We start from the raw sequence: 20,067 nt of genomic DNA on the forward strand, positions 1-20,067 counted from the left end.
GTCCAGGCTGCTCTCTGCTCACTCTCCAAGATCATTACTAACCAAGAACTGGAAAGATAATTAAGAACCACATGTGGAGCTGAGCCTGCTGCCGACTGGCTCTAAGGAGGGGCCGGGCTCCTGGCCGCCTTGCTCCTTCTCTAGGAATGTATTCTGAGGAGAAGCAAGTCCCATGGGGAGTGGGGGCAGGAAGGATGCCTCCTGCCCCTCTGCGGGAGGACCGAGGAAGGGTCCTGCATTATCAAGGGGAGGACAGAAAGCCTGACAGGGGAGGAGGGAGCCGGCTGTGTGGGAGAGTGAAGCCACAGATGTCAGGCATCACACACAAGGGTGTGACAGTGTAGCACAGCCAGCTGAACCCAGACACCAGACACCCAAATGCTGTTTTTTTTGTTTTTTTGGTGGGACACAGGGAGAGGCCTTTGGTCACATCTCAGCAGTAGAAATTCCTACTATCTTCCCCCGTTTCCTCCTGCTGCTGCCATCGCTGTGTTTCTTCCTCTGTCTTTACTGAGTGGCTCATATGGTCCACACCACCTCTTTCCTGGGGCCCGTGTGTGGGGAGGGGGCACGATGCCCTCACTTACGATACTTGAGCTTCAGTCTTGGCTCCAAAACTCCCCAGCCTGGCCTGAGTCTGGCTCTGTGATGGGGGAAGGCTGTCCTTCAGTTTCCTGGGGGAGTTGGGGAACCAGAGACCACCCCCTCCCCAAAGCCCTAAAGAATTCAAGTCCATTTCCCGCTTCTGAATTGTGGCAGGCAGTTGCTAACAAGCCACTTGACTCATCAGGAGGCTATGAAACCAGTTAGGTGCCTGAGGACCCAAACCAGGGTCTTCAACGAGTCTAGAGGTATGTGGTACACATGCAGTGCGGCTGGCAAGGGACAAGGGAGCTGGGCATCAGTACCTAAGAGCTTTATCGAACACTTCTGTGTCAGGTACTCAGGACTTTAGCCCCATACGGATCAGTGATGCAGGTACTATCCTCCCCATGTTACAAAGGACAGGAGAAAGCACAGGGTTTGCTGCCTGCAAGTGGCAGGTCCGACTTCTCGGTCTATGCTCTTAACCCGCAAGTTATGCCACCAAGGTCCACGTGGAAAGTGCCCAGCACTGTGCCCGCACACACCAGGCACTAGTAGATGTCACTTTCCCCTTTCTCCAGTCGACACCATGAGCCCCAGGCCCCGGGGAGAAGGGATCGTGAAGCTCCCTCCTGCAGCTCTGCATCCTGGTTGCACAAGAGCCAGGTGTCAGCCCTGATCAGGGATCCGGTCCCTAGACAGGCATGGCCTCAGCCTTCGTTGGCTCAGTGTCACACACACACCAGGCTCTTCCCCTGGGCTGGTTCCCCATGAGGTAGGGGCAGCCCCTGCCCTCCCCCAACTCTGACTTTAGCCTCTGCCCATTGCTGAGGCCGCTCCTGGCCCCCATCTGGCGGGAACAGGTGTGTGTCTGAGGGCCTGGCGAGGTGCCCGCTGCCCACCTCCCACCACTCGGCAGTGCCTCCCGGCCTGTCACCCGCCATCTGTCCCATCCATAAGCCCGCAGTCATCTCTCTGGCCTCAGGTGAGGGAGCAGCCAGGAGCCGCTGGCGCGATGGCACAAGGCTCCAGTGCCTCGGCAGGGAACGAGACAGAGAAAGCTGCCTCCCACCTTGACCTGGCCTGCCCTCGGGGCCAGTCTGGGGCAGTGCGGGTGAATGGCGTCGGGTAGAGCCTGCTGAGTTTATGTTCTCCTCCACAGCAACACTTGTACCTGGGCCAGGTTGGGCTGGCATCCTCTTCTGGCTTCCCCACCACAGACCACAGGGCCTATCGGTAGAACGGAAACCATGACCCAACTGGCCCACCTCTGCAAGCTGATGTAGAAACTCACAGGCGAATGTGCTGCATGGGCAAGGTGAACAAGCATCACCTGGGAACGTCTAGCTGTCAGGGTCCCCGCGCCCCCTCCCCCAGGCCATCAGCAGTAGGGAGGAAGCTGACCCCATCGGACCTCTAGCACGACAGACAGCAGGCAAACACCAAGGAGCAAAGGAACCCAGAGACGTGGTCACCTCCGGCCAATTCCTTCCAGGACTGTGGTTGCCCAGCTCGGAGGTGGAGGGGAATGCAGCCATCCGGCTCCACTGCTGTGGCTCCAGACTGCCACATAAATCAAGCTGGCCTTACCATGCTAGTAAATTTGTGTCCAAAATTTGGATTGGAGCCTGAGGCGGCGGGATGATTTAATTTGCTTTGTCCTTAAGCAAGAGGGAATGTAATTGGAGAACGGTAAGTACAGATGTTATAATTTTCAGCAAACAGCCCGGCAGCTTCCGGCGGGGTCGGTGCCACGGGGGGCGGGGCCTTGTGGAGGCCCCCCGGCCCCGCCCACCCCGCAAGGCCTCCTGGGAATCAGCCACGATGGCAAATGGGGAAGAGGCATCCTTCTTTCATGAGGATGGAAAATAACAATACGCCGGATGAGCTGTGAGAACTGAAGATGTGCAGCAAAAGAGACAGAAGATCACGACCGATTATGACACGGGACTCTCACAGGCCGGGGCTGCCAGGGGGCCATAGGGGAGGGCTGGGGCCGCCTGCGGACTCCCCATGTTCTTGCAAATCCCATGTCCCCCTGCCTTGAGGCCACCGTGGGCCCCAGGAGACCTGGCGTCCTCGCTCTGTCCAAAGTTCGATGACGGTGAGATGCAGGGGGGAGGCTGCAAGGGGTTCCGAACCTGCAGAGCTGAGCAAGGCACTGAAATCAACGGAGGGAGGGGGAAGGGCCGAGACCCCACCCCAGAGGCTGCTCCTGGTCCAGCTGCTCTGGGCTCCAGGACAAGTGGGATTAGGCCCAGGGCGGGGGCCACACGAGGGAGGGTCAGGAGGAGCCCCCAGGCCCTGAAGCAGAAGGCACATTGAAAATGCAGAGTTCTTTAGGGTCCCCTGTGTCTCGGAGGAAGGCTGGCCCAGCAGGTGCATGCATGTTGTTGGGGGGGGGTGGGGAGGGGAGTACGTGGAGCTGGTGAGGTGCCCGGGAACCTGGCCCTCCTTCCATGGGAATGGTGGCCGGGGCCCCGTCTCACCCCACAGCGCCCACGGGACATGGAGAGTGTGAACGCTGAGCACCCACAGCTCGGCTCCAAAGGGAGCCACCGTTAGTGTTGGAGCGGGGGCAGGGCCGGGCACTCCCACAGCTGCACGTTATTCAGACTGAAATGTAAATGGTTAGGGTTTTGGTAGAGTCTGTGTGTGCGTTTCTAAGGGTTTTTTCTGTAAGGTAAGAGCTTCTGCTCCATGTGCTGGGGGCGGGGCAGGCCCGACCTCTCTCACAGGGTGGGAACCACGGGCTCCATGCCCGGGGCGCTCCCAGGCCACTGTGGTGACAGCTGGGGGTAGCTCCCCTCTGGTGGCCCTTGTACGCTGCTCCCCCCCTCCCCCCGCAGGAAGCCTGAGGCTCCCTTTCACGGTCGGTTGAGAGCTCTGGGCTTTAAACCCCGTGTGTGGGCTGCTGTGCCCGTGCGGAAAGGCTGCTCCCACCCACTGCTCCGGAGTCATCATGGGCTCCGGAGCCCAGGACAGGAGCTGGCGCCCACAGCAGGGCCCTTCCAGCTCTGGTCTGGGGACCCTGGTGCCAATTAGCACTTACGGCCCTTGTCGTCAGCTGGCCAGGCACTCCCCTAGGAGAGGCACTCGGCACCTCCAGGCCCGGTGGGAAGGTGAGCCCTGCCAGGCCCAGTGGAGAGGAGGGGTAGGGCCTGGGGTTGCCCTAATGGAGATTTCCCAGACAAGGATGCGGGAGGGACTGGGAGAGCGGGGTAAGGGGTGGGGGGACACGTGCCTGGCATAAAGAGTGGCTGTGCCAGCACTGCGTCTCCACCCTTCCGGGGGAAGAGCGCGCCCTGGCGGGGGGGGCGTGTGAAAGCAGAGGGCTCCATCCCAGTAACCAGTCCTAGAATCTAGGAGCAGCCGTGTGCCCGGCTGTGGGACTCGGCTGGCTGGGGGCAGCCCCAGCAGGAGGACCTGGAGGAGGGTGACTCCGGCGAGTGAGGCGAGGTGCAGACTGTGCGGAATCCTGGGTGTGGGGGGCCCCCCAGCTGGAGGCGTGGAGGGTACCCTCCAAGAGCCCGGGCCTTGCCTGCCCCATGGAGACCTGGGAGGCGACTAGCTCTTGGCTCTGCCAGCGGGGAGGGCGGGTGGGCCCCACCCCTCTCGTCACCAGACTTGTCCTGCCATCAGAGCTTAGTCTCGCTGAGGACGATGTTGGCGGTGACAAAGAAGAAGCAGGAGAAAGCCCAGAGCAGCACAAAGCCCACCCAGAAGGTGTGGCGGAAAGGGGACCCGTGCTTGTTGATGGTCCCGTAGCCGAAGGCCAGCTGGGTGTCCTTGCGGCAGAGGTACACCAGGAAGGCGGGGATGACGTACTGGATACCCGTGCCTGCGTAGGCCCCCGTGATGCCCACCAGGGACTCCAGGTCATGGGTGCAGAAGGCCACCACCACAGGGGGCAGCAGGGTGATGGTGGGGAACACCACGCGGTCCACCACCCAGGGGTACGTGCCCCCCTCTCGGTGGAAAAGCGTCTTCCAGTTGTTGCGCAGGGTCACGGCAATGATGGGGAAGTTGGTACTGATGGTGAAGACGGGGAAGAGGCCCAGGAAGAAGCGCACGGCGGCCAGGCCCACGACATCGCAGCGCGCAAAGTTGAGGGTGTACATGTCCAGGAGGCTGTCACCGCGGAAGCAGAAGATGGCGGTGAAGGAGAGGAGGCCATAGAAGGCCAGGATCAGCACGTAGTCCAGGAAGACCAGGCGCGTGAGGTGGCGCTTGGAGGAGACGGGGGTGACGAGGGACGGCAGGGAGTGCTGGCACATGAATGAGTAGACGCACACGCCAAGCAGGTTCCGGACCCCGGAGAAGTCGGCCAGCGGCGGACGGCCCTCCCCACGCCCATGCCCGATGCGCACCAGGGCCAGCACGATCATGATGGCGAAAGCTGGAAAACAGGAGGGGAGGGAGTCAGCCAGGGAAGGAGGGGCAGCCCTACCTGGGACAGTCTCTGGTCTGGGGGTGTCTGCCCAGGGACCCGAGCCCCATGAGAAAGAACCATTAAATTCCTGTGGCCGTGGGCTTCCCTGGTGACGCAGTGGTTGAGAGTCCGCCTGCCGATGCAGGGGACACGGGTTCGTGCCCCGGTCTGGGAAGATCCCACATGCCGCAGAGCAGCTTGGCCCGTGAGCCATGGCCGCTGAGCCTGCACGTCCGGAGCCTGTGCTCCGCAACGGGAGAGGCCACAACAGTGAGAGGCCCGCGTATCGCAAAAAAAAAAAAAAAAAAAAAAAAAAAATTCCTGTGGCCGTGAGGGTCACACTCTGGGGCAGGTCAGCAGTGGCCGCTGCTGCCGGGGACATGCTGTGCACGCCCCACGCCAGGTGAGGGAAGGTGTCTGGGGCTGAGGGCTGGGCATGACGGGGGCTGCACGGGGGCATCGGCAGTGGAGCCCCGCGCTGTCTTCTCAGAGGAGTGCAGGCTCCTGGCCAGGCACTTCCCGGCTCCCTTACCGGCCCCAGGGGTCTGGGGGTTGGGGGGCTTCCTGCCAGCTTCCTGACTCTCCTTTGGTTTAAAGAATGTGTGTCTGAGGAGCAGGGGTGGAGGGGTAAGGGGCACAGAGCACTTGGGAGGAGGTGTCCTCCTGGGCCAGGGCATCTGCTAGGGACAGCTAAGGGGCGACAGTGATGAGTGCGGGCAGCCCTAAGCGGAGGCAGGCACTCAGGGGCCGACACCGGGAAGGAAGGTACCTGGGGTCACTCGAGGGAAGAAATGGCACCAAAGCTCAAGGCTGGTGGGAGCTGAGCCCAAGGCTGGAGGCCAAGGGCATGTGGCTCTGTTCTCCAGGGCCTGGTGGCACGGGTAGGAGGCAAAGAAGTACAGGGTGTAACTCTGACCTGGGTTTGCTGCAGGAGCGGTAGGGGACCCACGATCTATCTGTTCAGAGCAAACAGAGCTCGAAGCTGGCTGCATCTCTTACAGCGGCCCTCCTGTGGGTCTCAGACCCAGAGCCGGGCTTCCCAGCCGGTGCTCCCAGCAGACAGACATACTTCCAGATCCAGCAGTCTCTCTCTGAGTCTCTGGCTTCTTGCATCTGTTATCCAGATCTCCCAGAACTGCCACCCTTAGCCACTCGGCACACCCAGGGACCACGAGTGTCCCCGTCTCCAGTGTTGGAGTCCATAAACCGCTGCTGTCTCTGCTCAGACCAGACCTGACAGCCCCTCCCGCCTGGGCCCCCATCGCTCAGGTCAAGCCCACGATGACACCTGACATTTCTCGGGGAGTGACGCAGGCGAGCGTGAAGGAACAGTGGCTGAAGAGACTGCCTGCCAGCTGCGCAGCTCCTGCCTGCCAGCCCATGGGCAGCTCAGGGCTCCTCCCGAGAGGCTGGGGGTCTCCCCACTGTCCCCTCGGGCCACGTCATACCCTCCCCGCTCCCTGGAAGGAAGAGGCCTTTCTTCCAGGATTCACAGGAAGCCAGACCAATGTTTTCCCACAATGACACTTGGAAGTGGGCTCAACGGAAATGTCGTCTGTTACTTTTCATCAGAGCTGCGGACACTGCTGGGGACAGGATCGGGGGAGGGGAGCCAGGGAACAGGCCTGTGAAAATTGCCAATAAAGACGATGATTTGTTTCTGATGCTCTCATCCGACTCTGGCCCTGCCGCTCCTGATTCCGAGGGCCCCACGACTGAGGGGGCATCACAAATCCCAACAGCTCTGGTCAGTCAAGGGGCAAGCGGTGACCCAGTCCCTCCCTTGAGGTCTCAGTCCAGGAGCTGCCTCTGGCTGAACCCTCTCGGGGCTGGGACAGGACACCCTGTGAGGGCCTCCCTGTTTCCTTGGGGACACCCAGGACCCTGGCAGTCTGGCTCGTCACATTTCTCAGGGTGGGTGCAGGAGGGGTGTGCGGGCCAGAGATCTGTGTGGCAGAACCGCCCCCAGGAAGTGCACTGGGGCAGGATGTGAGGGGAGCACCCAGGGGAGAGGGTGGACGGGGTGGAGGCGGAGTCTCCCGTGTGCCAGGGAGTCTGTCCTGGGCCGGAAAGGGTTACGAAGCAGAGCTGAGCGGGTGGGCCGCCTGCTGATTAAGCTGTTCACGAGGCTGCAGCTGATACTTCTGCCAGCAGAGGTGGGCCACCAGGGTCGGGGCAAAGGGGGCAGCTGCTGTAAGACAAGAGCTCAATCCTGTCGTGCCGCTAGCGGAGTGTCCCCTGGTGACCCGGTGCTACTCCTGGCCCAGGCCGAGGCCAGCACGGACTGGCGAAGAGGCAAGTGGGGAAATCCTCTGTCTGTTGCTCGGCCACGGGGCCCTGGGTCTGGTGGGCATGGAGGAGGCAGGGAGAAGTTGGCTGTTGGGATGTGAGCTCATCGCTGCTCCCTGCAGCTGGGATGCTGGCTGGTGCTTCTCTGCTCATCTTCCTCCTCAGCCCTACATCTCCAAGAGGCTGTAAGAAACGCAGGCAGAAGCTGGCTCGCTGACTTCAAGGCGAGCTGTCTGGACAGCCCTGACTGGCGGCTCTGACCTTGAGGGGTCCTGGCACCAGGGCCACCCGGCCCTGCCCTCTGGACCACACTCCCCTGCTCCCGGCCCTTCCCTCTCCTCATTGCCAGGGAAGCAGAGTTCAACAGCCATCTCCTAGATTGATCGTCCCGTCCCTGGGAGATAGCTGCTCCAAAAACTCATTAGGTCTGATAATAAATCAAGATGAACTGAGGATGACAGGTTGTGAGCGACAAACGTGGCCAGGAAGTTCAGTGGAGAGCAGGGCTCTCTGTGCACACAGGATGCCCAGGGCTCGGGCGCAGCCACTGGCAGCTCGCGCCACCTGGTCGCGGCCATGTGGGAGGCAGGGGCAGCCGCTTGGAGAGGGGGACAGGGCGCAAGCGGTCCTGACATGTGGGTGAGCAGGCCTCACAGTTCCCCGAGGGCAGGGCAGGCTGGGCTTCTCTCCGAGCCTCACAGGCCGTGCTCAGGGAGCCCACGTGAAGGACAGGGTAGCAGTCCGCATCCACCTGCATCCACCCGCATCCCACACAGGAGTCATTCTCCAAGGGGTGAGGAGGTGCAGCCAGTTGCCGGGAAGGATGCTGTGGGGGGAGGAGGTGAGGGCCTGACACATGTCACACGAGGAGTGGCTGACGGCCTCGGAAGATGCAGCTACCAGGTGACGTGGGGGATCAGGAGACTTCTTTTTTAATACCGGCGGTAAGAGCCCATGTAAGAACAACTGTGCTTGTTTTCTGTGGCTCAAGGGGCTCACCAGGACCATTCATTCATTCATTCATTTGTTCATTCATTCAGCAAAGATGTACTACTGAGAGCCCACTGTGCTGACACTATTCTGGCCATCTGGGGATGGTGCCCTGAGCCAGCAGTTATGGTCCTGGTCCTCTGGAGCCTACAGTCCAGGGGGCCCACCGGGTGGAGCTTACAGGACACAAATTACTACAAAAGAAAGAACTGGCTAACAGCCACATGAGCTGCGGAGGGGCAGGGGCGTAGATGGGGAGATCCCTGTCTCGGGACGTCCGAGCCCAGGGAAGAAGACCATCTGGGGGCCACAGGGGAACCGGGCGCCAGAGCCGATCTGGAAGAACCTGTCGGCTGTCCCCCTCGCGGTACAGGAGGGAAGGAGCAGCCCGATGAGGGCGGTGACGGGGGGTCAGGGCCCCGGGACTTCACCGCTTCCGCCGCAGTGTTCCGCCCTCAGCATATTGACCCACCTGGAGCTGCTCTCCGCTCTCCCCACATGCGCTGCCTTGGGAGGGAGGGAGAGAGACAGGAGCGGGAAGCAAGTCCTAATCTCGGTACAAATCCTGAGCCCTGAGAGCACAGCTTAGAGGAGACATCTTTCCGCCTCCTTTTCTGAGGAGGTCAGGTTAAAAGTAAAATTTACACCAGGAATGGCCCTCCAGCACAGGCACGTCCGGGGTGACAGTATCAGGATGGTGGCAGGTCAGTGGGGTCACGTCAGTACTAGCTTTCTGTTCTGGGGGCGTCAGCAGCCTCAAGTATGGAGGTCAAGGTAATATTTCATGTCAAGATGCATTCTCACGACATTTAACGAGTCACACATGAGTTCCCTTGAGTGGTCAGAGGAGAAGCACCGCTGTCCACGGAGGCCCCCTGTTCCTCCTCCCTTCTTTGTGAGCAAGAGTCAGACGAGGAGCCCCAGCTGGGAGCTGTCTTGCCTCACGGCTGTCTGTCTATCTGACCTCAGAGCCTCTCTCCTCTGCAGAGAGTTGGGCCGGTGAGCCGACCCCCTCTGAACTCCTGCCAAAGGGTAAAGGTGGTCCAGACTTATAAGGGGATGAGAGTGAAAAAACAGACGACCCCGAATCTGGACTGCTCAGCCTCTCCTGGTTCCTCCCTTTGCTCTCCCGGACCCCCCTCCACCCTGGGGCCTCGGCTGCATAAAGAGGTGAACTGGCCCAGACCTCACAGGAGTCGGAGTTGACTCGTTCTTGGGGCCAAATGGAGATAAGCAGGGGTCTGAGGTCTGGGTTCGGGGCTCTGGGAGTCCAACCAGTGGCCCCAGTATGCCTGTCTGGGGGCTGTGGGTTAAGGCAGAGATCAGAGTGGTCAGAAGCCAGTTCTAGCCTTCGTGCACTGGAACCCACCCTTGGGTGGGTTGAGCTGGCGCTGGAGAGGGGTGAGTTCCTTCTGGGCCTCTGCCTTGGCCTCTGGGCCGTGGTGGGGCTCTCCCAGGCACTTGGGGTGGCGGTGAGGCTGTGCAGAGCTCCGCCTTCCTTACAGAATTCTGGGGTCTGTGTGGGGCTGGCATGAGCCGGGCCACTTGCCTGAGCATCACGGGAGTTGGGGAGCTCAGGCCAAGACTCTCCCTGCCTGGAGGAGGGCAGAGCAGAGCTCTCCCAGGAGTCCCCTGCCCCCCCCCCATTAGGCTGTCACTCTGAAAGTGTGATGATGGGACATGGGATCCCTCACGATGGTTTTACCGTTCTGCTCCTTCTCCAAGACTGGCTTTGGAATTATGCATGGGCTACCTCTGGGCATGCTGAATGCTTCTGAGGGCCCTCCTAGCAGGTGGCAGTCAAACCCTCGAGCTCTGAAAGAGAAGCACGTGCAGCTGTGCTGTCCACCATGGCAGCCATGAGCCACATGAGGCTCCAGAGTGCTTGAATGTGGCCAGCCCAAAAGGAGCCATGCTGAAGTCTGAAACACACATTGGATTTCAAAGACTCAGTGTGAAAAGGGAATGTAAACTAGCTCATTCATCCTTTTCTCATATTGGTTCCATGTTGAAAAGGTATTTTTGATATCTTAGGTTGGATAAGCATATTATTAAAATTAATTAAATGTTCAGATGTGACTACCGCAAAATTGAAAATTCCCCAGTTGGCTCGCATTATATTTTGATGGGGCAACGTGGGTTTACTGTGACCGTGTGCTCCGTGGCGGTGCGTGAGTGAAGCACCTGACCTGTTGGGAATCAGAAAGATCTCTGCCCTCTGCCCCCAGCCTCAGCCCAGGCCTCCTCACTGTAACCCTCGGTCACCTGCCCTGATCTGCACGAGACACTTGAAACCTAGGCCTGAGGCGTGATACTGGGCCAGTCTTTAAAAAGCTAAAGGAAAAATAGGCTATCAGTTCCCCGGGCTGTACCCACCAGGGCGACCTGCCCTGCAGAGGGAAGGCACTGCTGGGCGGGGCTGGGGAAGTGGCCTGTGGTCCTGGGTCATCGAGTCAGAGGGACATTCTCGTGGAAGTTCGAGCTGGAACAGAGCTTCTCTGGAATGCAGGAGGGCTCTGCCCAGTGGCCCGTGCCCGGCCCTGACCCCTGCTGGGTCCTCTGCACGCACTGGAAGGAACACAGCTGTCACGGAGGAGGGGGACACATGTCCACTAAGGCCAGATCCCTCATCCTTAATCCCTGAGGGCCCCGGAGCACACATATATGTGAAGCTGTGATTAAGAGCCAAAGGCGAAGCTGACGGACTCCTCCCAGTGGAGTCCCGGGGCACGTGTCAGCAGCCGCGGGCCCTCCCCACAAGCCAGCCCTGCAGCATGCCTCGCCCGGGTGGGCCTGCCTCCTGGGGAGCCGCCTAACCCCCTGAGCTCTGGACCGGCCCTGATGCTGCCCCCAGACACCTGGCTGTTCTCGGAGCCCTGTAAGTGGCTCTGCTCTGACACGTGCAAGGTGGAGGCCATCTGTCAAGGCGGCTGTCAGGACGGCGCTCTCTTCTCCAAGAGGGGGATCAACATGCCAGGGCTGATGCTAACGAATGGCCGTGGATGCCCATCCCAGCTCGGGCACTGGCGCTCCAGGCTGGGAGCTGGATCCGGGGGAGGATCCGGCACCAGCTTCCTTCTTCACCACTGCACTGTCCTCAGAGGTGCTGGGGCATGCATGTGTCTCTCCTTAGGCTGGGTCATCAGAGCTGGGCCAGGGCCTCCCGAGATTCAGGAGAGCTGGGAGGAACTGACAGGGTAACGTCAGCCTGAGCTGAGAACCACTGAAGACCAAGCAGTTGCTCGGCCCTAAAAGTGGGCGCAGGCGGCTGTGTAACCGTTCCTTAAAGAATAGGACCGACTGTGAACGGAGAGCCATTGGGCAGGCTCACAAGACCCACAGGCCAGGGGTGTGAGTGGCAGCTCACCGTGCGAAGCTCTAACCCCTTGGAAAGAGCAGGAGAGAGGGAGAGAGGTGGCCACTACCCTTCTTCTAAACAAGCTTAAGTTCTCAGGTTACTCTGGGTTCAACTCCCGATTCTGCCCGCGAACTGTGTGATCCTGGGGCAGTCACTTAACTTCTCAGTTCCATCACCTTTAAAAAGGGGGATGCTCATGGGTGCTGGGGGGATGGAATAAGATGGTGCAATAAAGAACAGGGGCAGGGCCTGGCCCACAGCAGTTGCTCAAAAAAGTGTCAGTCCCTTATACTGTCGCAGAAACCTGACTTCCCACCCGGAAAGCCCAGGCAAGCAGGAAAACTTGTCAATACCGAGTTCTCTCCTAATTCTCCTTTTGCTCCAAGGAGGGTACTGGGGTCATCCTCGTGACCCCAGCCTGGTCGAGCCACAGTCATGACCCTTCCCTGCTGAGCGTCTCTCTAGCTCAGGGGTCAGCTCATCTTTGGGGCTCGGGGGGTCAGGAGGACCACGGGCAGGCTGCTCATATCTGTTCTGTGAATCAGAGACACCTCCTCTCCCTCCACGGAAGGCCACACAAGGCTAAGCTGTCCCCTCCACCTGTCATCTGGGGGGAGTCGGCACGTGCTCTCTGTAGGGGGCTGGGCGAGACTGGAAAGGAATTCTGTTCGGGTTCTTTGGTGCTCGCGTTCGTCCATCCTTCCTCTGTCATCACCCTCCCACCTGAGCACAGGCTGTGGTCAGGGTGGGGCCTCCTTTCATGCTCCGAGAAGACAGGACAGACTCCATCTCTGGCTGGGAGGGGTTCCCTCTGGGGAGAAGGGGAAGCTCCCCGTGTAGATGCACTCGGCTCCAGAAACATCTTGGCCCTGGGTGGGATTTCATGTCAGGTGGATGAGACATTCTGTGATTGCTGCCCTTTCAAAAAAAAGTCACCTGGGTTTCCACTGAAGGGAGGGATTTAAAGCCAATCAGACTACCTTCCCATGCAGGATCAGCCCCCGTGGTTTCTGGAGGATTCTAGCTCTGTAGTTGTCATTGTCGTCGTCATCATCATCATCATCATCATCATCATGGAGGCAGAAGAGAATGATGTTTACATAATCAACTTACGGGACTGAGATTCTACTCCAGAAGGACTCAGGGTAAAGCCTCCCCGCCTCCAAGTGTGTCAGGAGGCGCAGGTCGTTGACAAAGGGCAGCTATGTGAGTCTCTGAAGCAATCAAGTCTTAAGACCGAAATCAAGAGTTCTGGCCTTTTCATCCTTCAACTTTCCACACTCTCAAGGCATGGCACGTGGCGCCTGGGACGGCAGGCTCTCAGTTCTTCATTCTTAAGCTGTCAGGGCCAGCTCCATTTGTAATCGCTGGGAAAGCGCAGCCGAGGGGCCTCTGGCTGCTGGTGGACTAATCTCCTTCCCAGAGACTGGACGTATAAAACCTCCACACTGTCACCTTTCCTGAAGGCCGCTCAGTCCTTTCTTAACTCTTTCTTCTTGCCACTGTCCCCCGCTTCTGATTTGTAGGTTGAAGCCCTAATCCTCAGTGTGACTGTATTTGGGGACAGGGCCTCTGAAGAGGTATTACAGGTTAGATGAAGTCATAAGGGCGGACCCTAATCTGATGGGATTCATGCGCTTTTTTTTTTTTTTTTTTTTAATATTTATTTATTTATTTTTGGCTGCATTGGGTCTTCGTTGCTGTGCATGGGCTTTCTCTAGTTGCAGCGAGCGGGGGCTACTCTTCATTGCGGTGTGTGGGCTTCTCATTGCAGTGGCTTTTCTTGTTGCAGAGCATGGACTCTAGGCACACAGGCTCAGTAGTTGTGGCATGCGGGCTTCAGTAGTTGTGGCTCGTGGGCTCTAGAGCACAGGCTCAGTAGTTGTAGCGCACGGGCTTAGTTGCTCCGCGGCATGTGGGATCTTCCCAGACCAGGGCTCGAACCCGTGTCCCCTGCATCGGCAGGCGGATTCTTAACCACTGTGCCACCAGGGAAGTCCGATTCATGCGCTTTTAAGAAGAGAAAGAGACACCAAGGTACGTGCTCTCTCTCTGCACACACAGAGGAAAGCCACGTGAGGACATGGTGAGAAGGTGGCCGTCTACAAGCCAGGGAGGGAGGCCTCACCAGAAACCAACCCTGACAGCACCTTGATCTTGGGCTTCTAGCCCCCAGCACTGAAAAAATAAATTTCTGCTGTTTAAGCCGCCCAGCCCATGGTATTGTTACAGTAGCCTGAGCTAAGACAGCTGTTAAGCAGTGGCTGGATGCAGAGAGAAAACAGGAAGGCGAGGAAGAGGAGAGGCAGTACTGTGACAAGGGCATTGGGTTGCCCTGGTCTGAATGTAAACCCCGGAGCTCCAGGGTTGCCCTGGGCCACATTAGCTCTGTAGACGGATATGGCGGCCTGACCTGGCTGCCTGCCTGGGGTTTACCCTGGCTTGTGTGCAGCCTGATTCTGAGCAGAGGCGAGCCTGTAACCATCAGTGTCCGTCAGACACCTCGCCCCGCCTGGGCCTCACCCTCCCTTCCCTTGCCAGAGTCCAGGCAGCTGGCCTGCTAACCTCCTGGTGGAATAGGAGTCCCTGCCTGATGGCCGGGCCAGCACACATGTCAGCCACATGCAGAGTAGAGCTGCTGACAACAGAGGAAACTCAGCGGGGAGGTGTGGCCGGGAGGAGCCACGGCCTCTGCTTGGGGCCAAGCGGAGCTCTCAGGTCAGTCCTGCCGCTAATGAAAGGGGTCATTTGGTGACACGTGGCTGGCCCTTCAGCAAACTTTGATCAAGTGTCCACTCTACCCTAAAAGCCTTAAGACAGAACCCTCCAGTTCCTCTTCTTTCAACTGACCTTTGCATCTGCAGAGAGAACTTCTAGAAAACCAAGAATAAAATTAAGACTGAAATGAAATGTACATAAAAAGGTTTTCCTTGATTCTCTCCACTGGCTGTGTAACAAGGGAAAGCCGGACCCTTAATGGCCCAGGAGAGCCCTGGACAGTGGCCCAGAGAGAGGGTAGGCAGGGCAGCAGCAAAGGCTCAGGACAAAGGCTGGCTGGAAGGTCAGAGGGGGCCCATGTGCTACCTTCATTAGGGAGCGGGGGTCCTTTCTGGCCCCCCGAGAAGCACCAGTTGAGAGTGAGGGGACAGCAGTGAGTGACCATGAAGGAATTCAAACGCTGAGCTGGCATGCTGAGCCAACAGGATGTGGGGAACAGATGGCTCAGACGTAGAAGACCCCAGGCAGCTGGTGGTGACAGATCAGAGCAGGCCCACCAGGAGACACTCAGCTGAGATCAGTCATAGATCTGCGGGGGAGGAGGCCATGCGGCCACAGATAGTTCTGGGGACAGGTAAAGCCAGAGCCCTTATGTTCCCAGGTGATGGTCTCCTCCTGGGGACCTTCTGCCACTTGGGCTACCACCACCGGGTCCCACCTCTCCCTGCTGGCTCGCTCTGGAAGACAAATCTGGGGCACCAGCCAGGGGAGGTGGGGCGAGCAGGGTCAAGAAAATTCATGAGGCAGGCTCAAGTTTATCCACCAACAGTCGGGGAGGACGGCGCCTGACCCACTTTGAAGGGAGCACAGAGACGGGAATAACGTGCGTGGTGCTCTGAATACACAATCAGAGGGAAGGCAGCCCTGTGGGTCCCTGACACCCCAGACCGAAGAGGGCTGCCCTGAGCCAGAGCTGCCTTTATTAGAAAGAATTGTTTTTTTAACAATACCAAACGGGGAGCCCCGAGCCGAGCCAGCTGTTCGTGTCCCCGAGTGGGAGGTGTCTGCGTGGGTGGTGGGGGAGGGGCTGGTGACGGGAGTGAAGTGATGGTGCTGCCGCAGCCCTTCCAGTCTGAGAGCTCCCTGCTGGGCGGCCCAGGTAGAGCAGTCCACAGTGGTCCATTTCGTGGTTTAGGGCTCCAGGCTCTGGTGCCACAGCTGCTGGGCCTGTGGACATGAAGGACAGCACTGTCGTCGGCGTCTCCTAAGTGTCCCTGGTCGACCTACAGCTGACAGTGAGAGCTGGAAGTCAGGAGGAAGCCCAGCCTCTCTGTGAGGTGGGCCTGTGTCTCATTTCTCTTGGGCTCAGGCTTCCTTGATGACGATGGGGGTGGAGGCTGGTGGGGGCAGGGAGGCTCACTGAGGCCGGTCCCAGGACGCGGTGGCCGGAGACGCCAATGGCAGGGACGCACACGGGGCTGACGTCTGGATGCTGACCCGCTGCTGAGCGCTCTGCCAATAGTGCTTTCCACACAGTCCCAATTCATCTTCCGGCCTTTGCCACCGCCCAACAGGGAGCCTGGCCCGTCAGTGCACACCGGCGACGGACGCCGGCCAACCTGCGCACCCGGGCCGGAGCCGAGTGTTCAGGAGCCAGTGGACGGCACAGCGGGCAGTCAGGGAGTCTGCTGAAGCCTGAACAAGTTTCACCTGCCGGGACGGCAACCGATCGCGCTCGTCCACACAAATTCAGGGGCATTTGCAAACCGGGTCTCCCAGACTCAGCAGCCTGGTCTCTCCAGAACTTATTTGAGCAGCAAAAGACACGAATCGATGCTGGCGCGTGTCAGACATGTTCTGACATCTTCCCGACAAGCGGCTATTTGCAAAGGCAATCCAACCTTTAGATCCCGTCCTGGCAGCACCAGGGGCTTCTGGCGGAGGGCATGGTGAACACCCTGGACGAACCAGCTTAAAGGCTTCCCCGTTTGTCTGGAGCTCCGGGGGCCCCTGCTCGGGGTGGGGGTCCCTGCAAGTCTGCCCCAGGCTCATTTCAACAGATGGCAGAACAAATTCCTAATTACGCACAAGAACGCTTCCGGCTCAGCACGTTTATTTTTGATTTTCCGGTCCCTTTGGTGCTTATTCTTCCCTTTTGTCTTCCTAGAACCTGAGCCAGCTTATTGCCACCCTGAGCTCCCCGCTCGGCTCTCTTGGACAGTCTGGGCCCTAATCTGGGCGGCTGGAAGAGGAAGGGTGCGTGGGAAGGAGGGAGGTCGGGGGTGCACGGCCGCACAGCTGCCGTTCAGAAGCAAAATGAAGAGGGAGCTCACTGCAAACTGACAATTTGGCGCACACTTGAGAGGACTAATGGGGCCTTGGTGCTCATTGCCTTTGGAGGAGTTCTAGAAAAATCACGGGGGTCAGCTGGGGCCAGAGGACACAACCCCCTGGGACATCCCGTGGGCAGGGCGCGCTCCCTCCCACAGCGGGGCTGCCTGGGGGCTCCCCGGATTCCACAATCTCCGCTCCCTGCCCCCCGCCTTCTGCCCGCTGCCTGGGGTCAGGACCAGGGAAACTCCTTCTACCACGTCTACAAAGGAAAACGTCCAGCCTGGGAACTGAACCCCGGGTTCAACTACATGTTAGAGAGTTGACTTCACTGGCCGATTTGTCCTCCACTTGAGAGGGCTTTGTGTCAGAGACGGGTCTACTTCTCAAGCCCAGAGGCCTGAGTCCCTCACGGAGACTAATGACTGGTCGGTGCCGTCACCCACTGCAGCTGTCACCCACAGCAGCGCCTCGGGGAGAAGGTCCGCGGAGAGGCTGCTGCCGCTTGATTATCTCAAGGATCAGAGGGAGAAAAGAGGCGAGTGGCTTGCAGAGACAGCCATGTCGCCACCAAAACACGAGCACGGACGACCTTCACGGGCTGGTCTCCACCTGGCGCCCTCTCTCAAGGCCACGGCCGCCTGGCTCTGTCGCACTGCAAGGCCTGCCACCGAGGGCCCAGGAAGTTGCAGGTGGGAGACCAGAGGAGTCCCCCTGCAGTCCCCTTGCTGCCCTGTGGGAGGGGGGCTCTGGCTGGGAGGAGAGGCAGGATGGGGTCACCGGGGGCCAGGGTGGCCTGTGCCATGGGAAAGAGCAGCTGAGTTTCTAAAGCAACTGAGCCGCAGGTGACACTCCGTGAGCCCGGTTCTGGAGGACGAGGAAGAGAACTCCAACCGCAGGAGCAGGAGGGGCCGCTCGAGGGGCCTGAGGACCCTGTGGCCAGCTAGCAACGGGAGCTCGGTGCCACCTCTGTGGGTGGGAGCTGGGTCTGACCTGAGCCTGGGGGCACCTGGCGTCCTGTGCCCAGACAGTCGCTCTCTATTTACCGTCAGCCTCTTCCTCTCCCTCTTACAACCTTTTCCCTTTTAACAAATGCATCGCTCACCAGACGTGAGAGGACCTTGTCATGCTAAACAGGAGCCAGGTGCAATGGAAGCCATTAAGTGTCATTATCCAGGCGGCTCCCCGCGTGGCCGTCATGTCAGCTACAGCACGTCGTCCCCTCCACCCACCGCGCCCCGCTCTGTCCCCCCCGACGAGGGAACCAGCGCTTAATGAGCCCCTTCCACTGCTGATGCGGCAGGTCAAGGACAGCCAACCCCGAGCCGGGCAGGAGCCAGACCTTCAGGACTTGGGGACCCGACTTCAGGGAGCGGAGGAGTTGGGGCAAAAGAGTTGGGCCAGGGAGCGAGGAGGGAGAATGTTTTTCTCCAAAGACAGCTTACCGAGAGAAAACTTTTCCTTCTGGAGGTCACCAGGGCTTTCAAATACTTCCTCTAAGCGGACTTACAAGGAGAAGATTGGACGGCCAGTCATTGTGATCCCAATTTTTGGGCACAACCCCTCCTGGTACCCACGGAGGCTCCCTTCCAGCTTCTTACCCTGGAGCTAGCGTGATCCTTATGTTCTAAGGAAGGAGCTTGCGTTTTTTCCCCAGGTGGTCATGTTAGTTTAACCCAGGGCTTTGGAGCTTGTGAATGAAATCTGGGGAGCCTATAGGGTCAGAGCAACTGGGTGGGGTTGACAAGGACTCCTGCCCCATCCAGGTGTTCCCTCGTCTCAGCTGGACAGTGAAGGGCAGCTCATCGAGCTCCAGAGGCCCCAGAGCTTACACCCCGGACGGCTCAGTCCTGCCCTCATCTCCTTGCAGGAAGGACCAAGAGTGGGAAGAAGCTACAGGCTGGCGAGTCTGGCTCAAGACAAGGCACTGGCAGACGTCCCCTCAGGGTGGAGCAGGGCCCTTCCCCCTTCGTGAGCTCCTGGGTTGGAGGCTGCCCACCCTGTCCTCGAGCTGCAGCACCTGCCTCTGCAGGGGAGGGGCTGGGCTGGATGACCTGGCACCTTCCAAATGGAGATGCATCAGGACTCCTGGGACGCAGTGGCTCCTTACGCTGGGATCTTGGAATCCTGGAGTGAGGGGAGCCAGGGGCCTGAAGGTGCCAGACTTGCTGGAGACCATCTGGATCAGAAACTGTCCTGAGCTCGTCACGATCTAGTGCCGAGTGCCAGCACGGAATAAGGAGCGATGTGCACCCCGAGTCCTGATCAGGGCGGGCGTGGCAATGACGGGAGCTGGGCCAGAGGGTCAGGAGGAAGGCCACCCAACCTCGGGTTCCTTGGGAACCTCTGTGCTGATGGGCAGTGGGGATCCTGAGGAGCACCCCGCGGGGGTCCTGGAGGCTGGGCAGACCCCCTCTGCCAGGCCCGTCAGACAGAACAGCAACAGCATCTTTGTTTTTAGACCAAAACAGGCGTGCAACTGATCCCAGAGCGCCTGCCAGTTGGGGGGGCAGCAGCGACTGCACACCCTCCGGTCACGGGTCCAGGTGGGTCAGCAGCCTGGCCCTTCCGGGTGGCTGGCAGGACAGTGTCGGGGGGTGACCAAGCTCCTGGCCGCAGACCTGGTATGGGGGAGAAACCCCCAAGCTCCCCTGAGGATGGTGGCGCTCTCGCTCAGCAGGGCGTCAGACAGTTGGAAGGTACTGCAGATGGGGTGTCTCTTCCCGCCCTGGTGGCCGGGGACGCAGAGGTGGCCGCCATGGCCCACGGGGTTCTATGGCCGTGCCACACAGTGCGCCCATGAGAGCAAAGAGCAGGCTTCTTCCCCGCCCTGAAGGGGCCTGAGCCCGACCCAGGCCCCCAGGAGCCCCGGAGCCCACCTGTGGGTTGCAGGGGGACCCAGCACAGTCGGAATCAGCAGTCCAGGGCTGAGCCCCGCCTCTGCCCGCATTACGGGACCTCGAAGTGACTTCTCTTTTTTGGTACTAGATTTCCCCACCAGTAAAAAGGCACAGAGCACCTGCCGCCTCCTGGCCCGCGGGAGTCCACGGAAGTCCTTGCCACGCTGCAGCCCTGGCTGTGAGCTCGTGTGGCCGTGGCCCACATGGTTGAGGACAGGAGGAGGGGAGAAAGAGCGTCAGACCCGAGGTGTTTCTCAGACTCACCGATCCATCTCATCAGCGACGTCAGGATCTGCAGGTACTTGGTCTTCTGGACATCAAAGAAGGTGAAGGGTCCGAGGAGGAGAGTGAAGACAGCCTGGTGATGAAAACAAGAGTGAGAGGGCACAGAGGCTGGGCGCACACGGCACATCGTGCGTGTGGGGAGGGCACACCGTTCACGCAGCCCCTGGCCACCCCAGGGC

At 59.5% G+C, this 20,067-nt stretch overlaps 1 protein-coding gene across 2 annotated transcripts in view; it reads right to left on the reverse strand.

Moving 5' to 3' along the window:
* Positions 1-2,200: 2,200 nt before the first annotated feature.
* TMEM104 (transmembrane protein 104) overlaps positions 2,201-20,067 on the reverse strand; it is a 57,307-nt gene continuing 39,440 nt past the window's right edge. For both annotated transcript variants that reach the window (XM_060080798.1, XM_060080797.1), the window contains exons 9-10: positions 19,868-19,961; positions 2,201-4,984 (exon numbers count right to left, since the gene is read on the reverse strand). In XM_060080798.1, coding sequence (XP_059936781.1) covers positions 4,224-4,984; positions 19,868-19,961 — 855 coding nt within the window. In that variant the 3' untranslated portion in view covers positions 2,201-4,223. The remainder of the gene's footprint in view (positions 4,985-19,867; positions 19,962-20,067) is intronic.

This window comes from Mesoplodon densirostris, chromosome 18, assembly GCF_025265405.1.
Source record: "Mesoplodon densirostris isolate mMesDen1 chromosome 18, mMesDen1 primary haplotype, whole genome shotgun sequence".
Lineage (NCBI taxonomy): Eukaryota > Metazoa > Chordata > Mammalia > Artiodactyla > Ziphiidae > Mesoplodon > Mesoplodon densirostris.